General features: G+C 42.6%; 1 protein-coding gene across 1 annotated transcript in view; it reads right to left on the bottom strand.

Moving 5' to 3' along the window:
• IQCE (IQ motif containing E) overlaps positions 1-12,406 on the bottom strand; it is a gene marked incomplete at its 5' end in the record, with an annotated part of 36,477 nt that overhangs the window by 13,456 nt on the left and 10,615 nt on the right. The window contains 7 exons of the mRNA XM_019542152.1: positions 1,645-1,668; positions 2,876-2,971; positions 7,782-7,884; positions 8,777-8,881; positions 9,394-9,602; positions 9,953-10,008; positions 11,142-11,305. Of these exons, the coding sequence (XP_019397697.1) occupies positions 1,645-1,668; positions 2,876-2,971; positions 7,782-7,884; positions 8,777-8,881; positions 9,394-9,602; positions 9,953-10,008; positions 11,142-11,305 (757 nt within the window). The remainder of the gene's footprint in view (positions 1-1,644; positions 1,669-2,875; positions 2,972-7,781; positions 7,885-8,776; positions 8,882-9,393; positions 9,603-9,952; positions 10,009-11,141; positions 11,306-12,406) is intronic.

Raw genomic sequence — 12,406 nt, 5'->3', positions numbered from 1 at the left:
TCGCCTCTCGGATGGGCTGGGGCGGAGTGAGAGCCAGCGTGTCACCGGCTCTTCGAGCGGCTGCTTCCCGGGTGGGGCAGCCGCCAGCTGATTACGGCAGCTGGAGCTGCTGCTGCAGAGAATTTAAAAACCTTGTCAGAAGCCGGCAGCCAGCTCAGAGTGTTCTGGCCAGACAGAGGCTCCATGCGCCAGCAACAACGGCTCTGGAGGCACTGCCCCGCAGCAGAGGAATGGGAGCAGTGGCTGGCACCAGACTGGGGATGGGCAGTTCCCAGTCCCTCAACATTAAAAAAATCCAAAGTGGTGTTCCTCTCGGGGAGGACACCTGGCACCTGAGGCTCAGATCCCTGAGGCGAGGGGTTGAAGCTCCAGGTGTAATCTGCATCTGGACAGTAGCCCAGATTATTACTAGCAACATCGGACCCCACAGTCAAAGGGCTGACATCTCACTGGGGCAAAGACCTGAGTACCCAAGTAGTTGGTGAGTGGATCGGGTGTAGGGAAGGCAGAGTCCTAAGGAACACCGTGGTGCACCTGTGAGTACCCCGTCTCTAGGACAAGAGGGGAAGAAAACACCACTGAACCCCCTCCTTCTTTATGTATATCATAAAGTCATGGCAGGGGAGTTGAGGGACCCCCGACTGTGGGGCAGAGCCATACTCACAGTGCCTACTTGGACCATGACAGTAGGGGTCTACCTAACTTGAAGAGTTGGCCAGCCGATTTCACAGGGAGATCCCAAGGCCAATCACCATATTTCATAGGCTGATCACAGCAGGGCCCTCCCTTGGTTCTGATTAACCAAGGGGCTCAGGTGGACTCACGCCTTGCTGCTGATTGGCTGTGAGGCTATCTGTTATGTAGCCTTTCCCCTCATCACCAATTGGCGGAGGGGTGAGGCCATGTAACGGGCAGTCCTCTCAGCCAATCAGCAGCATGGGGCAGGAGTGGTAGCCACCTTGGGCTGCCCTTCATGAAGGCAGCCCTTCTCTCCCCACCTAGTGGGCTGTGCAGATAGGCCGCAGCACCCGGAGAATTGCTGGCTCCCTCTGGGGACCCAGAATTTTATTTTCAGTAAGTTTTCTTCTGTCCCCGCCTCCAGATTTTGTGGGCAATGCCAAATTTGTGATTTCTGTGAAATCACGAAATTGGTAGGTCCCTACTTATTGCTCTGTTAACATATTAATTGTACTCTAAATGTAAAGTCTGGTCATAGTTTCATTGGAAGATGAAAATACACTTCTTAACAAGGACCATTTCCAGTTTGAGTTTCTATCTCTTTTTGTTCTTTCTTCAGGCATGGCTCTTTATAGGAAGACTGTAAGAATTATTTTATTTTCCTATCATGGGAAAAGCCTCTATTTCATACCAATTTTCTGAAAACACTAACCTTACAGCAAAGGAAAAAAATATAGAAAATCTGAGACCAAAAGATGAAAGTTTAATGAAGTTATGAACTAAAAATAGGATGTCAGAATGTAAATCATCACACAACCCTAACTCATGCTATAGCAGTCCTCACTACTTTAGCTAGAAAATTCTCTCTCCTAATAAAATGGCCCTAAAAACTGCAAAACACTTGGTTCTACTTCAATACAAATTAAGCCTGATTTTATGACAAAAATAAAATAACACTGAACTCACCTCATCCAAGGCAATTTCTTCTTTCTGAAAAGGGAAAACATCTAATTACAATCACAAGTATTTGTGACATTTCTTAAATAAAAGATATCTACAAAAAAATCTCTCTCCTTTTTTAAATATAGGCACTAAAAAAGCAACCCAACAATTAAAAAAACTCAGGAGCAGTTTTCTGAAAGTGGCAGTTGTCTTTTTGATGCTGGCTTTTTGTTTAGTTGGACAGAGATTATTACATTTCTCTATATATTATCTTAGATATGATATACCTAGAGATGCAGTGTTTATTTTGTTTGCTCATAAAAACAAAGGTATGATTTTATTTTGTTCTTTTGAACAAGCTGGGTGAAGTTTAGACCAAGGAATATTCAGAGTTGCTTAAAGAGCTGCTATGATGATTTAAGTGTGACAAAGTCAACTCTGTCAACCATAATGTGTTACAAACATCACATATCTATGGTATTGTCTGGCATGAACCTGGTGTGGACATACCATTTATTATAGCAAGTTACTGCTCTCAGAAATGCTCTGTCATAGAAAAAAGAGTCCCAGCATTGTTTTATAAAAGCTGTGGTTCTGCCATGTGAAGGACATCTTACCTTCTACTTCTCACCCTCTAAGGCACTTGTATCCAAGTCATATATATATATATATATAAAAATACCATATTTTCACATATGCAACATGCCTTGAAATAAGACATGCACCTTGTTTTTCAAAGGATAATGAAGAAAAAAAAATCTTCTTTGTAGTAAGTAACTGAGTAGCACCAGCTAGGGAGCCAAGCCAGCTCACTACTGCCCTGTGGATTGCTTAAGTGGTAGAAACTGTATTTCCTCATATATAATGCACACTCCAATTGTAAGCAGCTGTTTTTAAAAAAGGCATGGGTTGTATGCAAATTTTTATTTAAAAAGTTGATGTAGATTTTTAAATAACTACATTCTTGTATTTGGCACTGCTCTATATTAGCCTTGGCAGATGCATGCATCTTCAGCCCTTAATTCAGTTAAGCCATGCTTGCTCCCAGCAAAATGTGTGTTTTCTATGAGAAAGCCAGCAAAGGTTCCAGATAAGAGTGACCCTGGAGAGGGAAGGGACAGGGGCTAAGGGGAAGAAAGTCAGACATTTAATATAAGCTGAAATCAGAGCTTGACAGTAGGTTACTCTATACCCCAAAACAAGGGTGAGGTAGGAGGATATAAGAAATTCCTCTGTCCAGTTAGGCAACTTTCACCTTCTTTCTGTACATCTTCCACTGTCTCTGGATGAGTTTGGCCGATTGCTCCTTTCTCTGGCTGTCTTTATCCACAAGAAAGGAGGCAGATGAAGGCTGCAAGGGTGAAACACTTACATTTAGTGTACAAGTAAGGTGGGATTGCTGGTCACTGATATATGATTTTTTTTGGACAGGTTATAAAAATGGGTCACAAGTGACCAGATAAAGAGAAGTCAACAAAGATAATCTCTACTTTGCAGGAAGGAGTTGGGGAATGGAGAAGAAAATCTGAATTTTGAAATATTTCTATCTTTAATGTATTCAGTGCATCATACAGGCATTTTTCAGAGTGCAAACTACTCTGCAATCTGTACTAATTGTGAAGTGAATGTGGAATTAGAAAGCTTTTAATTTAAATCTCCAAAGAACTATTATTCTACGTATTTCTAAGGCAACCAATCCCATAGTGTTGACTACCTTTATATTGAAAAGTGACACATTGCAATACTATAGACTAAGACTTAATGTCAAGAGACCAGATTTCACTGCCCTGTCACAGGTAAAACTCACATTAATTTCCACTGGGAATCTTCCAAGTGTAAAGGCTTGCAGAATTGGTCCCACCTTAATTTGTTTAAGCTTACTGATAAGCTGGCCATCATGCGACACTGGCAGAAAAGGAGGCCTGTGCACATGATCACAATCCTGTTTCTCTGCCACAAACAAATAAGCTAACTGGAAACAAAGGACAAGTAAAAACAAAAGCCAACAGTCTCTATCCTGGTTACTACCTCCTGTTCTTAAAGCAGAATTATGTACTCTGTCTCAGGCAAAATAACCCAGTTGGGTCCATAGCATATGAACTCTTTCATCCTCTATATAAATTCAGCCTTAATTTTTATATCTATTGCATGTAACTATATACTGTGAAAATATTGAAAGATTTCTTTCTGGCTGTAAATTTAGGAACACAATCCTTGGCTGAGGCACAAACATTGGAGAAAGACCTCACTAGGGAAGTAATCCAAGAAGCTATTAAAAATCTACTACCAGGCAAAACGCCTAGACCAGACAGCCTGCCTGTACATTTTCATAGAAGCTGCCCAAGAGAGATTAGTCAACCATTATTAGTCATGTTCAACTATGCCCACCAAATTTACTTATTTGCAGACTCCCTTAACTTGGCCATGCTAGTTCCATTTAAAAAAACTCAATAAAGACCCAGTGTTGCAGTTCACATAAACCTACTACATAAAGACATCAAACCCCTTGCCAAATAGCTAGCAATGCAATTATACAGCAAAAGAGAAAGCAGGCACTATTATAACCCATGTTTTTTGTTGGGAAGGACCACCCCCTTCAATTTAGAAATAATTAAACACAGCCTGTCAATATTCAACGGTTGTGAAAATCCAACAGTGTAGTCACAAAATCAATTTCTTTACCTCACTCCCACCAACAAACAAAAAACTGTAAGTGGAACACTGAAAATCCGATTTAATTCGCTCTCCTACCATACAATTTACATGGACAAAAAATATTTATTTTATGCGAGACCTGAGAAAAGTCCAATCCAAAAGACCTATTTATATGCTTTAAAAAAAAAAAAAAAGTTATGTACATGTAAGTTGACAATTGGATCACATTTTATTCAAAACCACAATTTAATTATTAAAATTAGGAACACAGGGATTATTAAAAATAATAATAATTCCTATGTCAAAGAGCAGTACACCTCCCTGGAGGCCAACATCAGCTCCAAAAAATAGACAGCTTGAAACCCTCTGGGTCAAGTTGCAGGGGAGACATGGCGAGAGAGACCTAACTGTAGGTGTATACTACAGACCACCAAACCAGGGGGAGGAGCTCAATCTGGAGCTCACCTGGGAATTGACCGAGGCCGCATGTGCACGTGCACGTGCCCAGCGTTCCCTCTAAGCTGCATGGCATGTATGGCTGTGCGGGTGTGTTCATGCCACACTGCCAGGTGTGCTTGCGCAGCCATGCACGCCGCGCAGCTTAGAGGGAATGCTGCACATGACATGGTCATCATGGGCAATTTTATTTATCCAGACATCTCCTGGGAGGAACACTCGGCCAAGTTGGATCGGTTGTGATCATTCCTGACCTGTGTCAAGGAGCTCTTCCTGACTCAGGAGGTACATGGGCCAACCAGAGGCGACACTCTGCTAGATTTGGTCCTGGCCGAAGGAGACAACCTCATGACTGACTTAAATATAGAGGGAATTCTGGGCAACAGCGGCCATGAAACCATCATGTTTACTGTTCAAGGTAAGGCAGACAAATCGGATAGCAGGATTGAAGTCTTGGACTTCAAAAATGCAAATTTCAACAAGCTTAGGTCACTAGTAGGGCAAGCACTGAGGGACCAGGGACCAAAGGTGAAAGGTGTGCACAAACAGTGGTTGTTCCTTAAGGACACGATCCCTGAAGCACAAAAGAAGTCCATTCCCATGTGGAGAAATGGTAACAAAAAGGGCTGGGAAGCCCTTTTGGCTAAACAGGGAAATCACAGTCCTCTTAAGAAAGAAGAAAGAGGCTTATAAACAATAAGTTTGGCGCGGGCTCCAAGGAGGACTATTCCATGACAGCTCGCATTTGCAGGGAATAGATAAGACAGACATAAGCAGCAACAGAACTTAGATTAGCAACAGGAATCAAAGACAACAAGAAGTCCATCTTTAGGTACATAGGGAACAGGAGAAAGACAAATGGGCGTGTGGGGCCATTGCTCAACAACTCAGGAGAGCTTGTTACCATTACCCAGGAGAAAGCCGAACTCCTGAATGACTACTTCACCTTGGTCTTTCACTGAACCAAGGGAAAAACCATGTCAGGTAGAGTATGAGCACATGTCAGGTAGAGTATGAGCACAGTAGGAATAACTGCCTTCCTACTATTGCTATAGAATTGGCATATGACCACTTAAAAAAATTAGATGTATACAAGTCAGCAGAACCAGATGATCTTCATCCAAGAGTGCTGAAGAAGCTGGCCGAAGTCATTGCAGAACCCCTGATTAAACTGTTCCACAACTCGTGGCACTTTGGAGAAGTCCCTGAGGACTGCCAGTGTTGTGCCCATTCACAAGGGCAGGAGGGAGAACCCGGGTAATTATAGGCCAACCAGCCTAACTTCCACCCTAGGGAAAATCCTAGAAAAGTTCATCAGAGTCTATCTGTGATAAGCCTGCAGAAGGTAAGATTCATGACAGCCAGCATGGCTTCGACGTAGCCAGGTCTTGCCTTCCCAACCTCATCTCTTTCTATGACCAGGTAACTTGCCACCTGGACAGAGAGAGCAGATTGACATTCTATACCATGACTTCCAAAAGGCCTTTGATCTAGTATCCCATGATGTCCTCACAAGAAAATTGGAGGATTGTGAGACAGTCAGGTGGGTGAGAAACTGGCTGCAGGATAGGACCCAGAGAGTCACAGTGAACGGATCCGTGTCATTCTGGCAAGAAGTGAGCAGCAGTGTCCCACAGGGGTTGGTGCTCAGCCCGGTACTTTTCAATATCTTTATTAATGATTTGGAAGTGGGGGTGAAGAGCTCACTGGCCAAGTTCACAGATGACACCAAGTTATGGGGGAATGTGGTCATGCTTGAAGATAGGCTACAGATACAGGCAGACATAGACAGGCTGGCAAATTGGGCGGATCGGAACCTGATGAAGTTCAATGTCGAGAAATGTAAAGTGCTCCACCTCAGGATGAGCAACCCCCTACACACCTACAGGCTTGGCTGCACCTAATTGGCTAGCACCAGGAATGAAAAGGACCTGGGGTAATAACAGACCACAGTATGAACATGAGCCAGCAGTGGGATGCTGTAGTCAGTAGGGCAAATAATAGTCTGGCATACATTAATTGATGCATCTCCAGCAAAGACAAGGAGGTGATTCTTCCACTCTACTCAGCACTGGTGAGACGACAGCTGGAGTACTGCATCCAGTTCTGGGCACCACACTTTAACAAGGACACGGACAAGCTTGAGAGGTCCGAAGAAGAGCCACCCATATTATCAGAGTCTTAAAAGGCAAGCCATACGAAGAAAGGGTAAGGGATCTGGGACTCTTCAACCTGAGGAAAAGGCAGCTGAGAGGGGGCCTGGTAGCAACTTACCACTACACTAAGGGAGTACATCAAGGGCTCGGTGAGCAACTGTTCACCAGGGCACCCAAGGGGAAAACCAGGAGTAACGGCCACAAACTTCTGAAAGATCGATTCAGGGTCAATATTAGGAAAATCTTCTTCACAGCCAGGGTGTCCAGACTGTGGAATAAGCTCCCTCCAGAGGTGGTGCAATCACCTACCCTGGAAATCTTCAAGAGGAGACTAGACAGTCACCTTGCTGGGGTCACCTGACCCCCTCCCCCCCAGTTATCTTTCCTGCTTGGTGCAGGGGGCTGGACCCAATGATCTTCCAAGGTCCCTTCCGGCCTTACCATTTATGAATCTATGGATCAATTTAGAAGCCCAAGGCCTGTATTTGGAAGCAATGGACAGATACTGGTCAAAATTGTAGTCTCTGGGTTTTTTTTTAAAGCTAACGTTACTTGGAATTCAAGAAATCATCCAACATTCAATGTACAATATACAGTCTAAAAACTGACCTCTCACAACATCACTATATCAAAAATGTCATTCTCCTATTAAGTAGGAAACAATTTTTCATACTATGCTGCTATCTGTATTCATTGTGAGACATATTTTCTTGTACAAGGTGATCAGAACCACCAGTAATTTCAGTTACTGGCAAATTCCTTCACTCCAGCTTTTTAACTTCATATAATGGATTTTTTCGCTGCATAAAGTATTGCACAACTCTCATAACATCATGGAAGCACATATTAACACCAGAAGACCTTTTTTAGGTACTACAGAATACAAGATCGTACCTTGTTTAGAGTTTCTATGGGCTCATCTCCCACTTGTCTCCTGTCCTGCTCAAGTTTCGACTCCAGTTCTCTCACTTGCTCCGTAAGTCTCTGGATTTCTTCCCTGCATTTGGGAGAACAGAGTCACTTGTAGAGAGAAATTATCTGTTGTCCCATGCATGTCCTCATAGTGACATATGGAATAGGTGTTCAAAGAGTAATGGCAGTAGGTTAAAATCAGCAAGAGCCCAAAGTCACAAGCGTCAATGATATTTTAACAGTATTAATAATGCCTCTGGATACAATTCACTGACCTACACATACAAAGATAGCAGCAAATGTCTGTGATTTACTTTGACTTGCTACTAGTTTCTGATAGCTGGAACAAGACCCCATTTTTTTGCCTCTGCTGATTCTACGGGAATCTGCATGGAAGGGTAAGTTACACAACCCTCAGGATGGGTGCCAGAGCGTGGCGCACAAAAGCATTTTGCTTGGTACATGCACCTTGGGGCAGATGATGGCAAAGAGGCCAAAACTGTGCTGCCACAGCAAGGATCAGGTCCCTCGCCATCCATCCCTGGCATGCCAACATCTTACCCATCGAGGTTGTGGGTGTTTTTGGCACTCTGCCCAAAAACACTAACGATCCCTGGTCTAGAGCCTCGCTTTTCATAAGAAATATTAAGAACAGAAAAGTCATCCAGCCCAATACATCAGTTTTTATGGATTATTTTAAACCAACTCTTGTGCTTTTCCACCACATTCCTTTGTCTTTCATTTCCCCCACACAGAGACCCTTATTGACACTCCATATCAAGACACCTTCCCCAGTAGTCTATTCCAAGATCATCATCACTTAGGCAAAACAGTTCTGTCCAGACACCTCATTTACTCCCGCTTCCTGTGTTCTAGGTGACTTCCTGCTGGATTCTGAACCGTGGAGCATGAGAACGGTATCATACCAAAGCTTATCAATTTATTTCAGAATGAGAAAGATAGCTCTGTTAAGATACCTCAAAGCCTCTTCTTTTTCACTCTTCTCTCTCCCCTTCTCTTGCAGGTTTTGTAGTTCTTGCTCCATTTCAATCTTTGCTTGCTGTAACAGCTTCACCTCTGAACTGTATGGATATTGGAAAATCTAAGCACTCAAGCAAATATACAAAATGTATATTTCTACAAGATACAGGAATCATTTACTATTTAAAAATTGATATCAATAAATATTATCTTTTTTGTTTAACACTGTAGTAATTACATATTTTAAATAAATACACATTTGACCTTTTAACACACACTATGGCAATGGCTTTAAGATGAGAAAGGACCTTTTGAATGCTATGGGAAGAACTTCCAGCAAAACTGAAAAAGGTTCAAAGATGAATAAAAGTAATGATGAAATATCATGAGTTGGAACATTTTTTTAGAAATATGAAGTTTCTATTTTTGAAGATCGAATCTGACTTTTGTTTATCGAGGTGTTTTACAAGTTATGATGACATGTTAATTTTAAAAGACTGCTCTGGAAAAAAGTTTCTAATTATCCAGGTTTATTTAAAATTGGGAAATCCTCTCACAATTTGGTGTAAAATATTTCACAAGTGCAGAGACTATGCTTATTAGCTGGACTTACTCTTTACTGGCCAGCAGACTTTGAAGTGTGCTCCTGTCACCTTTAAGTTGCTTTACCAGCCCTTGGAGTCGCTCACACTCTTCAAGGCAGTCAGGTTCCTGAGAAGCTGGTTGATCCAGCTGTACAGAAGCTGAAGGTGGCAGAGCAGACAGTGGTGACGGGCCATTTTCCAATGACAACAATGACATGTTCTCCAGCTCATTCACTTTCTAGAAATTCAGAAAAAACAACTGGATATGTGTTTTGCTCCTATAACACAGGGGAGATTTATTTGGTGCAATTTCAACTGAGCTATACCAATTTACACCAGTTGAAGCTATGTCCCAAGCTAGGAGCAAGGAAGGAACAGCAAGATCAAAAGGAGAGTAATCTTAAAACTGTACCTATACAAATTAAATGCATTACAGCAAGAGAGAAAAAGTACAGATGTTAACATGTATGCACCAGAGTGGGCCAAGCTGCTGCCTGGAGGGATAAGGCACTATAAGCACAGAAATCAGTGACCTTATATTTTCTGTTCTAGCAGTGATAAGATGGCCATATGGTGCCTGACACTCACTTTTTCCAGCTCTGAAATCCGTCTCACCAGCCTCTGTCTGCTCCACTCATTGTAATCTACAGAAGGGAACAAGGTTTTAAACAGGAAACTGGATTGGCATGATAGAAATCCTTCAGAAAGAAAAGAAGCCCCTGTCCATCCAGAAGGCCCATCAAGTACAAGACTGAAAACCCGCCTTTGAAAGGCTGCCTTGAAAGAGAGAAGGACCTTAAGATGTCTAGCATCTTACACAAAGCACTTCAGAATTCAGATGATACCATTCATATCAGTCCAATATATATATGAAAGATGGAAAACAAAGCTTTACTGTGGATGTTTTATTCCTCCAGACTCTTTGAATAAGAAAAGCACTAGCACATGGCTGGCAGACAAGACTTTGCCCTTAGGACCCTTTCCTCTCTCTGAATTAACAAAGGGATGTGACGAACAGCTGCCTGCTACAACTCAGTGATGGGGAGGGAGCTGGAGTGACTCTATGGAAGAAACCCACTTGACTGGGTCCACCACCAGCACAAGTCACAGCCCAGGTTCAAAAGAAATTCCTTTACAGCTTCAACCCGTAGTGTCAAGCTCCTGCCCACTCATTCCCTGATTCACAAGGCCAATGCAGGGGTGTTCCTCTGTCCCTTCAGAGAACGGCAAGTACAAGAAGAAACCCACAAAGGAATGGGAAGAAGAACAAAGGAACTCCAAAGGGAGTTGGCAAAACATGTCCAAGATGACAATGCAAGCAAGGTGAAAGAGAAAATTAACAACAAGGGGACAGGGTAGAAGAGAAGGGGAAACGGCCCAGGTAGGAATGCATGGGGCGGTCAGAACACAGGAAGGGAGATGACACATGCATTTGCTTTTTCAGAACTGAATTCAGTGAACGGTTTCTCAATACAACAGTTATGTTGCTAAATACAAAATGCATTTGTGCAGTTAGATGAGATTGCAAACTTTGCCTTTTGCCAGCAACTCCTAGTCGACAGACACAAAATTAAAAGGCAATTCAACCCATAACAAAATCAGAATTAAGCTTTTGGGATAAAAGACTAATCATTGCCCATTTTCAAGAACACATCTGCAGTGCCTCCAGCAGCTTTATCCACACTGCCATGCAGTCTTTCTGAACCCTGCTTTCTCCCATTTGTGTTGTACATATCGAAAGTCTAATTCCCTAGCCCCCAAGCTTTTTGGCACATACTTTTCCTTTTCCTGCGAGCAGGAGAGCTGCTCTGTGTTTGGCCTAGATCTGCTTTCAGGCTTCTATTCTCTTCCTGCAGCTCTGTGATGTTCTTGGTTAATCTGAGGACAGCAGCATTAAGCATTTTCAGCCGTTTCTGGGTCTCTTTGCCCTCTGGAGGGGACCTGTATTTGGAACAGGAGACAACAGCAGGGGTTCAGATCCAACACAGCACAATGAAGCAGAACCATAACTTGGACAATGCCCACATGCCCATAAACAAGCTGGAATTAACAAACAGAAGGTGGATGAGAAACAGAAACCAGTCATTACAAATAAAATACAGCAAGTGGCTGCATTTTCAGCCATGTTATTACAGCCTTCACAGCTACCTGAAGTTCTTTTCTCTTTGAAGAAAAACCCCAGACAAGTTTTTCTCTCTGCTTTAAAAGATGTGAATTTGCGAAGCGCCTCCAAAATTGAACCAAACTTGGAGAATGCAGATGGTACTGGTAACTCCAGAAAACAGAAATGGAAGAGCCTATAATGTATTTAAAGCCTCCAAAATTAGATTGTGTTGCTGCCATTTTGCCTTCTTTTTAATTGTTCTAATGGAAAGAGGGAAAAATTAATTTTAACTCTTCAGAGGTTGTAAAATTTGTTTGTCAGCACTCAAACACATAGAACAGCTGCTTTGCACTGGTATGGGCAGGACCCAACTGAACAGCAACCAGCCCAGGCAAACAGTGCTTAGAAGCAGTAAGGAACTCTCTACGGTCTTTATGCGATGCGTAACAGCAGAATCGTAAAATAACTTGTACAGAAACTACACATCCCAACTCAATAGCAGCCTACTAGAGAGAAGGGAAGAGTGTCTTTGCTATGGGATACTCAGAATGAAAACCTAGGCCCACTCTACCTGGAAACCTGTTAAGGAAAAAACCAAAAAAATACAAAAACCAAACACAAAACCTAACCAAACCAAAACCCTCACCGCTATGGAGGGATATTTAAAGGATTGTCTCAGACAGAAAATAAGGAGTGATAGGAATGGCTGCTCCCAAAATTAAATAAAACTGAGAGGCAGATCTGAAGAATGGGCCAGACTGAGGAGTTGGAGGCTTCCCGGCTTTGGACACTGAACCCTCTGTTACTAGAGAGTTAATTTTTGAAGAAACAAAAACACAGCAAATAAAATGGCTTAGTCCTGCTAGGCCTGCAGCTCAAGGGTGGGCTGAAATATTCATTTTTATATTCCGCCCACATTGAAAATGCAGAAGCATTTA

This window comes from Crocodylus porosus, unplaced genomic scaffold (assembly GCF_001723895.1).
Source record: "Crocodylus porosus isolate Cpor-Errol unplaced genomic scaffold, CroPor_comp1, whole genome shotgun sequence".
In the NCBI taxonomy this organism is placed as follows: Eukaryota; Metazoa; Chordata; order Crocodylia; family Crocodylidae; genus Crocodylus; species Crocodylus porosus.
This window is presented reverse-complemented; position numbering and strand designations above follow the sequence as displayed.